The 18,386-nt window shown below is 42.4% G+C and overlaps 1 protein-coding gene across 1 annotated transcript in view; it reads right to left on the bottom strand.

Moving 5' to 3' along the window:
• Positions 1 to 18,144, bottom strand: part of kcnh5a (potassium voltage-gated channel, subfamily H (eag-related), member 5a) — an 84,772-nt gene extending 66,628 nt beyond the window's left edge. Inside the window, 1 exon segment of the mRNA XM_042747164.1 lies at positions 17,525 to 18,144. Within this exon segment, the coding sequence (XP_042603098.1) occupies positions 17,525 to 17,597 (73 nt within the window). The 5' untranslated portion in view covers positions 17,598 to 18,144.
• Between the last annotated feature and the right edge of the window lie 242 nt (positions 18,145 to 18,386).

Genomic DNA, 18,386 nt, shown 5'->3' on the forward strand with positions numbered 1-18,386 from the left:
CATTGGCATGCAATTATTGCATCCAGCTGCCGCTGATCACAGCGTGAGTATAATAAGGGAGCAGGTGCAATGCATACCAGGTTTTTGCTGAGGAGCCGAGCCGGAGACCCGGCGGCTCTCAGCGGTGGTACAGCAACCATGGCGACGGGACGTGGCGTCTCGTTCCCTCCTTCAGGGAACGAGGGTTACCATACGTAACCGAGACGTTCCCTTTCAGTCGGTCACTCTCGACGCCACGTCGGTGACCGACGAAAATGGGATCCCTACCAAAGCACCATGGGTGCTGCCCCTTCCAGTGCCCTGTGCAAGCCGCCTGCGCCCCTATTAGGTGTAGGCCGGGGCTCGGAACAAGTAGCTCCACTCACCATTGTCAAAGCACTACCTCACTGGGTGAGACTGGATAACACTGGGAAAACGTACCCGTTCCACTTGGAACAGGGACGCTGCGGAGGCTCCATCCTTCCCGAAGGAGGTCTCGGGAGCAAATACACATATAGCATCCGTTTAGGTGTATATGGAAAAATTTGAGGTGATTCAAACCCTCCTGGAAAGGCAGAAGTCTGCCGGGGAAACACGGGCTCTAAGGCTATACCGTGGACTATACGCATACGAGTACCGCTTAGGTCTCAATATGGAACCCAGCCTTCTATGGTTCTCACGGATTCATCATGAAGGCCAGGCGCCGGACGTTCCGCCGTGTCCAGCTGCCTAGGGTGATGGAGGATCTCAACAGGGTCTACAGTACGGACACTCTGGAGCAGTTTTAGCAAGCCGACACTAACCGGGGCCTCTCGGTGCCACTACCCGTTTGAGGTGAGAACACAGGAGGATACCGGCTCTACACGAAGGCTATAGAACCTAGCAAACGTGTTAGGGGTCGCCCAGCCCGCAGCTCTACAAATATCTGTCAGCGAGGTGCCACGAGCCAGCGCCCAGGAGGATGCAACACTTCTTGTTGAGTGAGCTCACAACCTGAACGGGCAGGGCACACCCTGTGCCTGATAAGCCAGGGCTATGGCATCCACAATCCAGCGGGCCATCCTCTGCTTAGAGACGGCATTCCCATTCTGCCGGCCTCCGTAACAGACAAAGAGCTGGTCTGAGGTCCTGAAGCTTTGTGTCCGGTCTACGTAGCATCTCAATGCTCGGACGGGACAGAGCAAAGCTAGGGCTGGGTCTGCCTCCTCCAGGGGCAGCGCTTGCAGGTTCACCACTTGGTCTTTGAAGGGTGTAGTGGGAACCTTGGGCACGTAGCCTTAGGAGGGGCCTCAGGATTACCTGGGAGTCAGCCGGCCCAAACTCTAGGCACCCGAAAACGCGTGCAGGTCCCCTACCCTCTTGATGGAGGCCACTGCAAGCAGGAGCAGAGTTTTCAATGAAAGAAACTTTGGCTCGACTGAATGCAAAGGCTCGAATGGGCCCTGCTGTAGTGATTTTAGCACCAGAGTCAGGTCCCAAGAGGGTATGGAGGGGGGCCGGGAAACATCCAACCTCCTGGCCCCTCTAAGGAACCTGATGACGAGGTCATGCTTACCTAAAGACTTCCCATTCACGGGGTCATGGTATGCAGCAATAGCAGGCATCCTGGACTTTGAGGGTGAAAGTAGACAGCCTTCGCTCCAGCCCTTGCTGCAGAAAGGAAAGCACAACCACAATTGGGCATCTTCGGGGGTCTTCTCTGCGTTAAAGTACACCACTCAACGAACAGGTTCCACTTCAAGGCATAAGCGTGTCTCGTAGACGGTGATCTTGCCGAAGTGATGGTGTTCGCTACCTCCTGGGGCAGGTCACCTAGAAAACCTCCGCGTCCCGTCCAGGGACCAGACATGGAGTTTCCAAAGGTCTGGACGCGGGTGCCAAATGGTGCCCCGTCTCTGAGTCAGTAGATCCTTCCTCAGAGGAATCGGCCAAGGAGGGGCTGTCGCGAGGAGCACCAGTTCGGGGGAACCAGGTTCGCGTGGGCCAATATGGCGCCACTAGCAAGACTTGCTCCTCGTCCTCCCGGACTTTGCACAGTGTCTGTGCAAGAAGGCTCACTGGGGGAAAACGCATACTTGCGTAGGCCCCGCGGCCAGCTGTGTGCCAGTGCATCCCTGCCGAGAGTTCCCTCGGTCAGGGAGTAGAACAACTGGCAGTGAGCGGTCTCTGGAGAAGCAAACAGGTCTACCCGAGCGGCTCCGAACCGTCTCCAAATCAGCTGGACCGTCAGGGGATGGAGTCGCCATTCTCCTGGGAGCATTGCTCGAGACAGCTCGTCGGCTGTACGGTTGAGCAGGCCTGGAATGTGAACGGCACGAAGAGACCTCAGAACCTTCTGACTCCAAAGGAGGAGGTGGCGGGTGAGTTGTGACATGCGACGGGAGCGCAGACCACCTTGTCGGTTGATGTACGCAACGGTCGCTGTGTTGTCCGTTCGGACCAGCACATGCTTGCCTCGTAAGTGACCTTTGAGACGGTTCAAGGCAAGGTGCACTGCTAACAACTCTAGGCAACTGATGTGCCACTGCAGCTGCGGGCCCGTCCAAACCCCTGAGACTGCATGCCCGTTGTACGTGGCCCCCCAGCCGGTGGTGGAGGCATCCGTGTAAACCACAGCATGCCTGGAGATCTGCTCTAGGGGCACCCCTGCCCTGAGAAACGCAAGATCTGACCACAGGGTGAGGGTTTGGCGACAGGCCGGTGTAACTTGGACCCGGTGAGTGCCGCGCTTCCACGCCCACCTCGGGACTCGGCCATAAAGCCAGTGCTGTAGTGGTCTCATATGTAACAGGCCAAGCTGTATAAAGTGCCGCTGCGGCCGCCATATGCCCCAGGAGCCTCTGAAAGAGTTTCAGTGGGACCGCTGTCCTGCTCTTGAATGTATTCAAGCAGGCTAGCACCGACCGCGCACGTTCCTCTATGAGGCGTGCTGTCTGTTCGACCGAATCCAACTCCATACCAAGAAAAGAGATCCTCTGCGTTGGCAAGAGTTTGCTCTTTTCCCAGTTGACCCGAAGGCCCAACAGGCTGAGGTGCCAGAGCACCAGGTCCCTGTGTTCGCACAACTGATCCCGAGATTGTGCTAGTATCAGCCAATCGTCTAGATAGTTGAGAATACGAACACCCTGCTCTCTGAGGGGAACAAGAGCCGCCTCCGTGACTTCCGTGAAGACACGGGGAGACAGGGACAGCCCGAAGGGCAGGACCTTGTACTGATATGCCTGTCCTTCAGACGCAAACCGCAGAAAAGGTCTGTGGCGCGGAAGGATCGACACATGAAAGTACGCGTCCTTCAGGTCGATCGCTGCAAACCAATCTCGGGGATGGACGCACCCGAAGATGCATTTCTGCATCAACATCTTGAACGGTAGCCGATGAAGGGCCCGGTTCAAAACTCGCAGACACAAGTTTGGACATAACCCACCGCCTTTCTTGGGTACAATGAAGTAGGGGCTGTAAAACCCCGTCCTCATATCGGCTGGAGGGACCGGCTCTATCGCGTCTTTCGCCAGTAAGACTGCGATCTCTTCCCGCAGAACAGGGGCATCGGACGCTTTCACTGTAGTGAAGCGGATACTGCTGAACTTGGGGGGACGCCGGGCGAACTGAATCGCATAGCCGAGGCTGATGATCCGCAGGAGCCAGCGAGACGGGCTGGGTAGCGCTGACCAGGCGCTTAGAAAACCGTACAAGCGGGACCAGCGGAACCACAGCCGTACCCGCAGTGGGGCAGCGAGGTGGAACACAGGGACCCATCTCGGGGCGGCTTGTGAGCAGGCCTGAGTGTGGTGCGAGTGTGGGGTGCAGGGCTCACCTGGTTCCACGGGTTGGCAGAGGGTGCGTGAGTAGGGCCTTTGTTGACGCTCTCGAACCGCCCGCTGCTGCCATCTGGCGAAGGAGGAGGATGAGTGAGGTCCGGTGTTTGGCCGTCCGCAACTCTACGTGCCCTCCTGGGACCCAGAGACAGAGAAAACCGCTCTCTCTCATCAAGATTTCCAGATTCTCCCCCGGCCCTCCTCCAGGGGAGGGAGAGGTGCTTTCACCATCCCCCAGAAAGCGGCTACCTCTCTCTGGGCCACCCATCCCGGGGCCTCTTGCTCTTCCGCTCACCGCCAGGTTTGACGGGGGCCAGGACGGGTGGGGCGGCCTGCCTATGCCCAGCTCTACGGCGCCACTTGCTGGAGGCTGCTGCGCGATGCGGCGCGGGAGCAGGTGGACGCAGGGGGCCGCCCTCGGTGACGAGCAGGCTGGGGCGTTGCAACCGGCGGACGGGTGGAGGCAGCAGCTTCCCGCCAGGCAGAAAGTTGGACCGCCTCAGTCTGCTCCCGTGCAGCCAAGAACTGCTGGGCCAGGTTCTCGACCACGTCATCGAAGAGGCCGGTCTGGGACACACGCATTAAGGAACCAATCTTTGTCGGCGTCCCTCATTTCAACCAGACTCAGCCAGAGATGGCGCTCCTGGACCACAAGCGTGGACATCGCATGACCCAGAGAATGCACGGTGACCTTCGTCGCTCGGAGCGCGAGGCCAGTGGCGGTTCTGAGTTTTCAGAACTTCTGGATCGTAACCACCCTCGTGCAGGTCCTTCAGTGCCTTGGCCTGGTGCACCTGCAGTAACGCCACAGCGTGTAAGGCAGAAGCAGCTTCCCCGCAAGCCATAGAGGCACTGCCGGATAGACCAGTCGAATGCCTATAGGCCCGGGAAGGAAGCACTGGGTCTCCCCGCCAGCAGAAGGCAGACTTAGGACACACTTGCATCGCTACCGCCCGCTCCCCACTGGGGGAATCACCGAATACCCCTTCGCTGCACTGCCATCGAGAGTGGTGAGGGAGGAGCCCACCAGCCAGTTTCTGGCAGTAAAAGGTGCCATCCACGACCTGGTGATCTCGTCATGCACTTCCGGGAAGAAAGGCACCAGGGTGGGGCGCTGAAAACCAGCGCGCACCACCTTCACAAACCAATCATCCTGCCTCGAGGGCTCGGGACGCGGTGGAGATTTCCACTCGAGCCCTACCCTCTCGGCGGCCCGGGAAAGCATAGCTGTCATCTCCGGATCCAATTCAGGCTCCGCCACCGTCCCAGAGGGCAGCAGCACAGCTGAATCTTCATCTGACAGCTCTCCCTCCGATGCTGAGATCGACATCTGGTCAGGGGGAGGCCCACTGGATACCACTGGTACGCTCTTTGAAGAGGGCCCAGCGCGTTCCGTGGGTTACTCCTCTGGATCGGAGATGCAAGAGGAGTGATGGTCCCCAGAGGGTTAGTTCCCTGCGGGGTTTGCCACCACTATAATCCTCAAACCGCCCGTGCTACTGCTGGAAATGGTTTTCGTCTGTCGGTCGGCCGCCAGAACGAGCCCCAAATCGCGGCAGCGGCAACGGGACTCCGCCCCCTTTTTTGAAGGAAGCAGAGCCTGGTTCGCAGCTCCGAGATGGTCATCTTCCCGCAGAGAGAAGATGATGACTAATCCACGAAAGCTACCTCAGCGTGTTTGCCCAGACACGTGAGGCAGCAATCGTGACCATCACCCCTTGCCAGGTAACGACCGCACCCAGAAACGCACGGGTGAAACGGCATCCTTATAAGAACGATCCGTCGTCTTTACAAAGACGCACCCATGAAGCTCTTTTAGAGAAATTTGCTCTTTAGGAAATGCTCTTTTAGTGCTGAGGCGCACAGGGGAATTGGCCGCTTGCAACACGACAGGGGGTAGTGCAGCCTGAAGTGTGCAATCCACTCGACGCTGGAACGACCACCGCTGAAGGACCGTCTCGCAAACACACAAAGCTTCCGAGAACGTGCTGAACTCGTAGTTCACAGCAGACACAGTTGAACAAAACGATACTAACGCTCGGCTCCGAAGCGAAAAGCTGGTATGCATTGCACCTGCTTCCTTATTATACTCAAGCTGTGATCAGTGGCAACTGGATGCAATAATTGCATGAAAATGTGCATTGGCTCGTTTAATTTACACTCGAAGTAGATTGGTCTATCGAAGCGATATCCCATTTTCGTCGGTCACCGACGTGGCGTCGAGAGTGACCGACTGAAAGGGAACTGATGTTTCCTTCAGGCTGTAGATCTGCTGAATATCAAATTGTACCATAGCTTCATGCTTTTATTTCTCTTCTCTTTACTGCTTAAGCTTTAACCCCTCTTCCTATGCCAACTGTATGCATTTGTTTGTGTGTATGTTAGACTAGTTTAAGTGTTTATGTGGTTAATAAAGTTGTACTTGTATCACACATGAGGTTGTTCTTTGTTTGCTCATAACTGGAGTCCCTAATCATGCAGATTTTTGCTACATGCTCTGAGTAGTATTGTTCAGTAAGAAAGTTATTTTCCTAAACCAGGAAATTAACGTTCCTAGAATTGACAGACAGTTGACACTGAGATGTCAAGTAAATACTTACAGCGGATCTAAATATTTATAATTAATTATAATCAATTATAACTAGTTATAATTAATTATTCATATTTCCCCTTTGAGCTGATTTGCTACATTAGTGTTCATATTATTGTCTGGCACGTCAGTTTAACCAACTAGTATGGAATGAAAGAAACACTTTCTTTGGCTTAACAGACCTTAAAATAGTCATTTATGTAGATGTTTTCTTGAAAGCCTAAGCTCTCAGAAGCATAATTTATGAGAACAAACAGAACCGCTGCAGGGAAGAAAGAGAGGCAATCACATGCTAGTAGCATGACCCAGTAGAGCATTTTCTCCATTGATGCTAATCAAAATTTTTGCAAGCAACATTAAAATATTTTCTAAGTCAAGACACTCCGCTCTGTTTATATATACACACTACTCTTCAAATGTTTAAGTTTGGTAAGGTTTTTTATTTATTTATTTTATTTTTTTTGAAAGAATGCTGCTCATTATGGCTGCATTTATTTAATCAAAAATACAGTAAATTGAGAAAAATTGTGAAATATTATTGAAATTAAAATAACTGTTTTCTATTTCAGCATATTTTAAAATGAAATGTATTCTTGTGACACAAAGCTGAATTTTCAGCATCATTACTTCAGTCTTCAGTGTCACATGATCCTACAGAAATCATTCTAATATGATGATTTGCTAACATAATTTTTTATTATATACAGTATGTTGAAAACTTTGTGCTGCTTAATATTTTTGTTAGGTTAAACCATGATACTTTTTTTCAGGATTCTCTAAACTAGAATAAACTGATCAAAAGAATATTTATTTGAAATCAAACTATTTTGTAACATTATAAAACTCTTTGCTGATATTGCCACTTTTAATTCAATGCATCTTTGTGGAATAAAAGTATTAAAACATTAAAAAATATAACTGGCCCCAAGCTTTTGAATATCAGTGCATATACATCTTATTTTATTTATCAAAAATAAAAACTACAAAACAATATCTGGTGGCTAAATCTGCAAACTAACTATTTAACAAATAAACTGCATTAGTTTCTGTAGTTGTGTGACTGCAAAATAAAATAAAATAATGAATTAAATAATAATATAACTATAAAATAAAACATTTAGTCTAATCACCTTAAATGACCAGACACCTTTTTTCCAAAGGTTAAACACTTCCCTTTCAGTGGCAATTTGTTGAAAAGAAAAAAGACTTGAGTTTCAAGCCCTAATTTGTACTCCGTTTGTAGAAACTGCCTTAATTAGTTAATTCTTCCATTTGACAAATTGCATTGCAATGCAGTCTTTTACATCAATGTAATTGATACACAGTGGTCTAGCCATAGCAGGTGGGTTAAAGACCTGAACATTTTTCCTGCCATTAAAAAGACTAAGCCATCCTCTCTAGTCTTCATCAGTGTTTTAGTGAGGCTAAAGCCAGCTGACTTCAGCCTCTCGACGCAGGTATAAAAATAGCAAGGCAAAGAGAACATTACAGCACCGGGAAAAAAAAGGCACAAATTGTTACAGAAATGTCTGTGACAATACAAAACCTTACACAACCACAAACAGAATCATCTTTGCTCTCTCTCACACACACAAGGCTTTTATAATGTGAAAGAGCTACAATTCTCTCTGGACACATGCAGTCCCCCCTGAGGAAAAGAGAAAGAGAGAGAGACAACGTGGCATTTGACACAGCCATTAAAAAAGGTGGCCACTTCTCTCCTTCACTGAATAGTCTCCATTATCTTTCCTCCTCCTCCTCTTCCTCCTCTTTCTGTTTGCCTGCGCAGGACCGGCTGAAAGGAGAAGCGGAAAGGATAAAGTGAAGTGTTGTCCCCTTGAGGAAGGAGAGTTGAGACTCATTACAGTGGTCTCCATGCCATGGCCCCTGCCCTCAGATCAGGGGCCAATCGCGTGGAAGTGCTCCCTGAGGATGCAAAAGACCTAGATCCTGTTTGCAGATCAGGGCTTAGTGATATGATAATCATCCAATGCTCTGTCACTGATGATATATCGCATTCTTAGCCAAGACAGCACGTTCAGACTAATAAAGTCTCTGCTAAGAAGTCAAGCATTAATAACTAATATGGAAAAGGAATTCAGGCGAGTGGAGCAGGACCGTGTACAGTCACATCCACAGCATAACCACAATACAGGAAAATCTATGCGAGGAACAAACGGTGTAAGGAAAGACATTTAATTAAATGTTCTATTTCTATTTTTTTAATTTACTTTAGTTTTAATTAAGTGATGGGGGAAAAATTGTATTTCCATGCTTTTGTGTTTGCTTGTAACAGGGTTATTATAGTTAATAAAAATACAACAAAATCTATATAAAAAATTGTTACTTGAAAATTTTTGTTTTGATTTGTTTTGTTTTAACTGAAATAAAATTACATAATAAATTATATACACACATACATACATATACAAATAGTTTAATTTGATGTACTAAAATGACTAAAACTTAAAGGGATACTCCATCCCAAAAGGAAAATTTTGTCATTAATCACTTACCCCCATGTCGTTCCAAACCCGTAAAAGCTCAGTTTGTCTTCGGAACACAATTTAAGATATTTTGGATGAAAACCGGGAGGCTTAAGACTGTCCCATAGACTGCCAAGTAAATAACAGTGTCAAGGTCCAAAAAAGGTATGAAAGTCGTCGTCAGAATACTCCATCTGCCATCAGACGTGCAATCTGGGTTATATGAAGTGACGGGAACAATTTTTGTAAGCGAAGAAAACAAAAATAACAACTTTATTCAATAATTCCTTTGTCAACAGTCTCCTCTGTGTCTCTCCATATCACCGTATGCTGTGTATGCTCTTCTGTGTCATCTGCGCCACAAGGATGCACTGTTTCTACGTGTATTTAGCTTTGATTTGAAATAATACAGCGCATCATTGTGCCGCGGATGACACAAAAGAGCATACACAGCATACGGTGATAAGGAGAGACACAAAGGAGAATGTTGACAAAGGAATTATTGAGTAAAGTCGTTATTTTTGTTTTCTTCGTTTACAAAAAGTGTCCCTGTCGCTTCATATAACCCAGATTGCACGTCTGATGGCAGATGGAGTATTCTGACAATGACTTTTATGCCTTTTATGGACCTTGACACTGCTATTTACTTGGCAGTCTATGGGACAGTCACAAGCCACTCGGTTTTCATCCAAAATATCTTAAATTGTGTTCCAAAGACGAAAGAAAGCTTTTTCAGGTTTGGAACGACATGGGGGTAAGTGATTAATGACAAAATTTTCATTTTCATTTAAAGGGAGTATCCCTTTAAGCTAAAATAAAAATTTAAAACTATATACATATCTAAAAATAAAACGCAAAAAATCATTGAAATACTGACAATATATTAATAAACAAAAACAAACAATATATTAATAAAATTTAAACTAAAATTCAATTGAAAATGGAAAATATAAAAATAAAACTATCTCAAAAAATTTATAAAAGTTATTATAGCATCTCAGTGACACTAAAATAAAGCTGGTTTACAAAAGCATAAAAATAAACATTTTTGCTCCCATCTCATCATTTTTTTTCCATCAACATGTCCCCTTAGGTACAAGTTTTCAATCTGTTATTACTAGGTTTAGCTTTTTCAAATTGTTTATTTTAGTTTTAGAAGGGCTGTCAAAGTTAATTCATTAACTGGTATAATTTCATAAGTGTTTGAATAAATTTTCCAGCACAGTCTTATGGTATTTTTCTCAATAGTGGCATGTTTATGTTTAATGTGGGCAGGTTTTAAAGGCTTCAAGCTATATATATATATATACACATTAATATGTGGCCTTTTTTATTGTACTGTTTTTTACAGTTTGTGGCCATGAAAATTTTAAAGCAGTTTCTGTTTTTCCCAGTAAGGTTTTTATTTCAGTTAACAATAAGAGCACTAGCTGCAATAAGATTAAATATTTATTTAGAGTTTTTAAACTTATATGAACAAAATTGTGGAAACATTCTTCAAAATATATTTTGTTAGCTACACCTTTCAGAATTCAAAGCCTGTTTTATAAAGTAAAGCAATACACAGACAACACAGATCCACCTCAAGGCAAAAAGAGCATCCATTTCACAGGCCATAAGAGGACACGGCTGTTTTGTCTGGCAGCATGTAAAATCAATGGAATATTGAGACTAGAAAGACTTTAATCTTTATAATCTCACTTGAGGCAAATTAACACTCAGGCTTACCTGTGTCTCTCTTGAATTACTCTCGTTGTTTTTAAGAGCAGCTCATGTCAGCTGATGCAGACTTTAAATAGCTCAAGTGGTTGTAACATGCACATTGATCACACTTCCAGATCCACGTGAAGCCTAAGGCAGTCCGTCAGCACTTTATGTGTATTATGGGATGCTGCCGAAAGCTTATTGTGTAAATGGTGAATAAGAGGAATATTGACAGTGATGAAAGACTTAGTGATGTGCGTGCCAACCCCACATGGGAGGCCAACAGACAGCTGCTAGGCTACTCTCCTCAATTCCACAGCAGCGTGTTTATTGGAAAACCATCTCACATAAGTACTCACATGAACACCTTTACATATATACACATTGCTTTCTTCCCCCTTTACTTGCCCACTCACACAAAACCCATGAAAAAAGCTGCATCTTATTTTGAATGTAGTAAAACATGTCAATGGAACATAATAAAATGCACTATAAAAAGAAACTAGGAAAGTTAAAAATCAAGACAACATGATGCATTGAGATTTTTCAGTTCAGTTTGCACTGTGTAACTTTAAAAAATCAGAAAAAACTTAAATGTTCACTAAATGCAAAATGTTCAGCCAATAAAAAATTTGTAACTTTTCTAAGGTCCAATTATGCATTAACTAACATTAACTAACAAAGAGCAACACATTTGTAAGAATATTATTAATCTTTGTTAATATTAATAAAACTGTGCAATGTTAGTTCATGTCAGCTCAGGTCTATTAAAAATATTAACATACAGCTTGATTTTGATAATGTATAATGTTCAAATTAACATCAACAAAGACTGATAAATGCCTCCGGAGTATTTTAATTGTTAGTTCATGTTAACTAATGTATAAGTATTGTTAACAAATGAAACCTTATTGTAAAGCATTACCAAAAAAAGTTGTCAGAATCAACTACAGACTACTTGTTTAACAATTTATTAATACTTTTGAATTGTCATAATTTCCTTCATACACATAACTGATGTAAATTACGGCGAGAAAAATCTGGCAAGGCAAAGATTTATTAAAATCGTATGAAATAGTTTCATTTAGAAATATAAAAAACTCAACTCAAATGTCACTGGCGGTTGCTAGATATAATCTGACTGGCTGCCAACTTCCTTTTTCTGATATATATTTCATTAAACATGCTCTTAAATGCCACATTAAAACACACTGTGGTTGGTCGCTTTGAATGTCAGTCAGGCGGTCTTATACTCTTTAAGTTTTAAGTTCTTGGTCACAAAAAGTTGCAACTAGGACCAAGTCCTGATCTTATGCCACACATCAAACATCTGACTAGGCAAGTCTAAAATAATGTTGACAATCAATAAACCTCAATGTGTGAAAATATGATCATTGCACAATGAATAACTAAGAGCAATAGCATAAAGTCAGCAAAACCCAAAAGAATACACTATCCAAACAATTTATGCATGCTGCAATGCATGATGGGAGCTTGCAAGTCAGCAACATTGTTCAATATAAATCTGTTTGTTCTGACCACTCTCTCAGGCTAGTAGCAACAACATTCAGGGGGAGTATTATTGGTCTTGCATGTGTTTTTATGTATTCGAAGTCATTCACATTTCTTAAAAGGCCTGAAAAAATGTTATTCCTTGGCATTTGCGACGCAGAGAGACAAGCCATGATTCCGATTCAAAATTTTCAGGTTTGACAAAAGAGGGAAGTAGATTTATAAATTGCTGATTATTAAACCCTGTGCGGAAGAGTCTCTGCTGTCAGACAATTTGTGACCTTTTCTCTGGCTCCATCCCCTCTCGCTGTCTTTCTTTATCTCTCTATAATTCTCTATTCAATTATGGCGTGACACTTTGTGTGTGTCAGCATTTGACTCCATTACTTCTAGCAAGAGGAGAGATGTCCACAGCATGCGCATTAGGAAATAACCACTGCCAGTCTCCGACCGAAGGTCCTGCCTTAAGCAAACAGCTTTGAGGATAGTTGTAGATTCAATCTCAAGCGCACACTTTAGAAATTCCAATAGAGAAGGTTCAGACAGGGGCAGATGAACTTTGAGATATCCTGAGGGCCAATGTGTCACCTTTAATAAAACACATTTGTCCAAACTGCCAAAGGTTTGCTTCAGATTCAAAATGGCTCATTTTATTATTATTAAATGCTGTGTAAACATCTTGACTTGCTGACTTAGGTTCATACCCAAAGGCTATTCAGATGGGAAACCCCAATCTTGTGAATCATTCACTGCTTTAACAATATGTACGTTTTTTTTCCTTCTTTAATTTATACTTTTATTTAGCAAAGATGCATTAAATGTATCATTTATGCATTAAATTAAATTTTTTCTAAAAAATAGTTCTAAAAATATTAAGCAGCACAACTGTTTTTAACACAGATAATAAAAGTAAATGATTCTTAAGCAGGATATCAGAATATTGGAATAATTTCTGAAGGATTATGTGACACTGAAGACTGAAACAATGGCAGATGAAAATTCAGCTTTGTCATCACAGGCATAAATACCATTTTAAAATATATTCATATTGAAAACAGTTATTTTTAAATTGCAATTATATTTCACAATATTATCAAATTATCAAAAAATAATCACAAAATCTTGTTGAGAAAAAAAAAAGTCCTTTAAAAAAACATTACTGATCTTAAATGTTAAATGATAGCATAGTCAGTATATATATTTTCCTTAACTTTTAAACGCTTAGTGCAACATATTTGAATTGGACGTGACTGCAAATAAGTCATATGGAGCATTTTATAATATTTTATGCTGTTTTTTTGGCCTTTTTAGTTCTCAGTAGATCTAGTCCCCATACAATTTAATGGGTATATTCTAAACAGTTTCTACATTTCTTATTTTGCGTTCCCCAGGTGATAGTTTGGAATGGCATTTTGTTTGGGTTTTTGTTTGTTTGTTTTACTATTTTTTTAAACTGTTGTTAGAGTTAGATGCATGCCAATTCACTGTAGTCTCCATCAGCAATCAAAACATTTTATACAGCTATCAAGGATGGAAACACAGAGATGGTACAAACCCACAAATACATGGAAATCCATCAAACAGCAGACTGGACTGGACTGACAACACAGCAATGCTGTAGCAGAAAGACCAGAGAAGCCTGAACTTTCTGAGAAGGCTGTCAGAGACGTTCTACAAATCTTCTAGGTTAGAAAAAGAAGATGGAGGTGCAAGTGGAGTCTGTTACAAACAAATCCCCATGTAAACGCTCCATTCAGTAGGTCTGGTGTCATTAGGAGGTACAACGTGTCTTTCCTGCACTCATCTGCATGTTACTTCTGGCGGTCACTGCAGTGAGAAGTAATGACATTGAACAAGCACAAACATTCTATTTTTGGAACCATTAACATAATGCATTCAATTTTTTTTCTGTGTATGTGATGCTATTGGATTGTATATGTTCTTGCACTGTCTATGTGGAAGTATGTTGGTGCACCTGCTTCTTGGTGAAAGGGTGACTACAGGGAAAGTGGAAGAAGAAACAGATCCTATTAAGATAAACCTATACTTACACAGAGTGCACCATTCTTAGTGCCTGTGAAAACACTTTTCTGTTTGCCATTATGGATCCTAAGCATGTTAGAAAAACAGACTATTTTCAGTTTAGATACAAATCAGATACTGGTTCCCTTTGCTAGTGAACACAAAACACAACCAGCTCTCTGTTCTCGTAAACTGTGGTTAACGTAAGATAGCACTTTTATTACATCTGTGGCTTTCTAATCTGCATTCATATCTCCTCACATGCTTTTCTGTTATTTTTTTCTCTCTGGCACTAGTCTTATGATCTCCTTAATGGTATGGTTGTACTATTGTGATGTGTGGTTCTCTCAAAAGTTTCATTTTACCATGCAAACTCTACTTTATCGATTTTATCCTCAGAACTGTCAGCCTTAAATGCTGGTACAGTATAGCTGTCCTCAATATCAAAAAGAGCTTTTGAAATAATTTAATTTCCCAGTCAGTGAGAACCCTGCAGTCATCGATTAGCCAAACATCAAGCTAGCTACAAAAAGCTTCTCCAGCACATTAAAACTCAACACAGTTGTTTCTCTACTTACATAAGAAAATTGTAGGGAAATATGCATTGCTTTTGCTGTTCTAACAATGATATGTAAAGGTAAAAAGTCTTTATGAAAGTTGACTTTGTTTACCCCCCAGCTGTGTGTTTCGATTCCCTTAAGTGGGCTGGAAAAACTCAAACAAACTCTGCTGTCCGCATACAAAGGAGAAGACCTACAGGGAGGTGTTGGGTTGTAAATGAGGGACAGAGACACAAAGCCTCTGAAACACCTACATCATTTCGACAGCTGCACTCGTGAAAGGCTTCATTATTTTGAGGTGGACATGCTGCGTATGACAATATAAGAGGTATATGAAAAAACAAATTGCTTGAACAATTTTAAAATCTTGCCAGAATTATGCTCAGAGATTGGATAATTATTGGCTATTACATAATTGACAATAATTCAGAGTTTTGATAGCTTGGCTTATTACACCCGGTTCAACTTTGATGCCAAATGCATGGTGTTTTGGGGTTTCAATTAAAATGACGAAGGTAGTGGTGTTTTTTTCTGTTCTTTTTTTGAAGTCAAACCATGTCTCATCTTTCTGAAAATATTCCTTTTGATTCCTTACTACCGTACTAACTTCATAAAGACAACAGAAAAGACCTCAACTACCCTTCTAGAATCCAACTGAGATAGTTCCAAACTCTCTCCAGTTTATCCCATAAATCATACAGTGCTCACATCCTTTATTTACCACATGCACACTATTGGCTTATTATATCTGCGTAATCAGATTGTAAATAATTACCAGCTCTGCAATTCTAAAATGTTCCACAAGGAGAATTTTAGAATGTTCATCATCAATACATTTTCTATTCTTCACTCCCAAATATAAATTTGTATCACCATCAGCATGCAGCCTCAGTTGGAGCTGGCAGCTCATTGGCAGCATATCGGCGCAGGCTTTAGATACATTTGCCTTTTAATTACATGCAACCTCTCTTTTTTATAGAAGACACTAACATTGCCTTTTAATTACATGCAACCTCTCATTTTTATTCTTGACACACAATACTGACTCTTCCTGACTTTGTCTTTGACTTGTGCCTTGTACTGACGGCTGTAAAAGTGTTCATTCATCCAGATACAGAATGCATGAACTTCCTTGTAAATTGGTAATTTAAAAAGCCTATGACAAGGAAATAAATGTAAATTTAAATGCAAGAATCAATTATCCAGCCCATTCAGATTCAGTCAGCATATTTTAATTTGTAATGGGATGAGGGGAGGATGTCCAGAAACAATATGAGATCTGCTGAACAACTATATCTGCACTAGAATTAGAAATTCCTCCACTCACTGCATCGCTTAAACATTAAATGATGATCACAGTGACAGAAGAGCTCACAGAAAAAAAAATCAGCATCTCGTTACTACAATGACTGTGATTAGGATTTATAAAAAATAACGTGGAGCCCTTTTTCTCAAAAGATGCAAGCTCTGCGTCAGATTTAGTAAAGAGTGTGTGGAAGATTCAGAGACCCTCGGAGGTCAGAGACCTGCCCACGGCAAATGTCAGGGCATGGTATTATGAGCTGAGAGGATACCACATAAAAAAAAAAAAAAAAAACATTTAAAACACACACACACAGTTCATTAGAAATAACTGTTTGGTCTCAGTGTATACACAAAAACACCTAAATCTATGTCTTTAACTTTTTAAGTTTGTGTTATGTGAAATACAGTGCAGAGATATTAACAGCTTTTGTTGCATTAATCATGTGTGACCTCTGCTGGTGAGGTCCTTTAACACAAACTCAGACGGAACCTGTGGCAGATTCACACGGAAACTGTATGTGACACAAAATGACTCTGCAATTCACACCACAGGCAACATGCCTTCCACACATGAGAAGATAAAACAGCCGAGAAAAACTGCATCACCTTTAAATTAACTTTTGCTATGATCAAAAATAATTTGAGGATACAAACTGAGAACTGAACATGCAGATAAACTGATGATTCTAGAGCCTCTTTGACTGTTTGGTTAATAGTAATAATAATACAAATAATACTAATACTATTGCTACTACTACTACTACTACTACTACTACTACTAATAATAATAATAATAAAAATTGTTTTTTAAAAAAAAGATCATAAAGCATAAATAAATTTAAATATATACAGGCCTACAAAATAATTTATAAGCCACACTTCAGTTTAACCACAATAAACTTAAAGTATCAGATTTAATGTTTGGTTTAAAGTTTAACTCAAGTAAGCAAGAAAGGTGGTTTGTGTAACGAAATGGTTGCTTGTGTGACTAAAAAAAAAAAAAGAAAAAATGCATTTTTTTTACAAGCGTCAAATGACGCAAATAAATGTTTCCCTGCGTGAGATTCATCCCGAGTGTAGGCTGTTGATGCCATATAATAAGCAAGTCTTACTGATGCATTATTACATTAATGCTGATAATGTTTAGCAATAGTAAAGGTAATGTTTTGGGAAGCGATCGAGCAATGTGTTGTTAACTGTGTTAAATTACTATTATTATGGTAATGGAACGGTCATGTTTAGCTCACGAATGTTTTTCCGTTTTGTAGTTCTCGGTTTTAATGTGTTTTATTAAGCATTCAATAAAGAAGACTTTATAAAAATGACTTGAGGCGCGTCAGATCTAAATATTTAATCTTACTTTGATTAGTAAGAAATGTGGGTTTCCATTTTTATGGAAAGAAACTCACGAGCTTCACTTTTATGCATAATTCTACGCATTATTATAGTTAGAAAGAAGAAAAAGATAGAATTGAAACATATCGTAAGACATCATAAGACTTTCCCTTTGTTTCATCGGCTACTGCAATCTGAAGAAAGCAATAATCTTACCACTTGAGCGACGGACAATATTTTCCAAAAAAGTGTTCTGTGGTGCCACCAGTCCTCTTTTTCCCCCGTGCATTCTGCGGCAGGGCAGCGTCGGTCAGGCTTGCGGACTTGCTGGAAGCTGGTCGTTAAAGTGATGCAGGCGGGATGGGAATCTATCGGTGGGATGGAGAAGATCATGGTAACGCTGCGCCGTGCCTGTCTGGTATGGGTCCTTTGTACCACGGAGCGCTCGCAGTTCTGCAGGCTCCGCGCTCCCCTGGTTTGCGCCTGCGCACTGGCAAACTGTAACAATAAAAATTGACTGGCACAGGAATCTCGAGCGCGATGCCCGGTGCCATGGAGATAGTCACATGCAACAGATGGTGCCTTTTGCGCGCGAATTAGTTGCATGGAAACTCAAGAGGTTACTGTAGATGATGGAAATGTCATCTTAAGTGAGCACAAAAAGTAAATGTAACAGTTCAAGTGAGTTACTAAGGGATAGGGTTTTAATCCATGACTTTACGTAAGGTTTATGTGCAATCTTGATTACACCGGGATGCAGAGTGCTTTAGGCTACGTCAGTATGATGGTACCACGTCAGTATTCACCGTGAACATTTCATAAAACTTTTCATGTTCATTCAACTCATTTCAGATTAAACCTGAGTGAATTTCATCATAAAGCCTTCGAAAAAATATGAATAAATGAACACTGAATAAATTAATATGAAAGAAACTACAGGCTAGACAAATTACTGAAACGTCAAAGAAAAAAGGTGAATGGATGAATGAATGAGTGAATGAATGAATGAATGAATGGATGAATGGATGAATGAATGAATGAATGAATGAATGAATGAATGAAAATCCACCTCCTGCTA

The sequence above is a fragment of the Cyprinus carpio genome, chromosome B20, assembly GCF_018340385.1.
Source record: "Cyprinus carpio isolate SPL01 chromosome B20, ASM1834038v1, whole genome shotgun sequence".
NCBI lineage: Eukaryota > Metazoa > Chordata > Actinopteri > Cypriniformes > Cyprinidae > Cyprinus > Cyprinus carpio.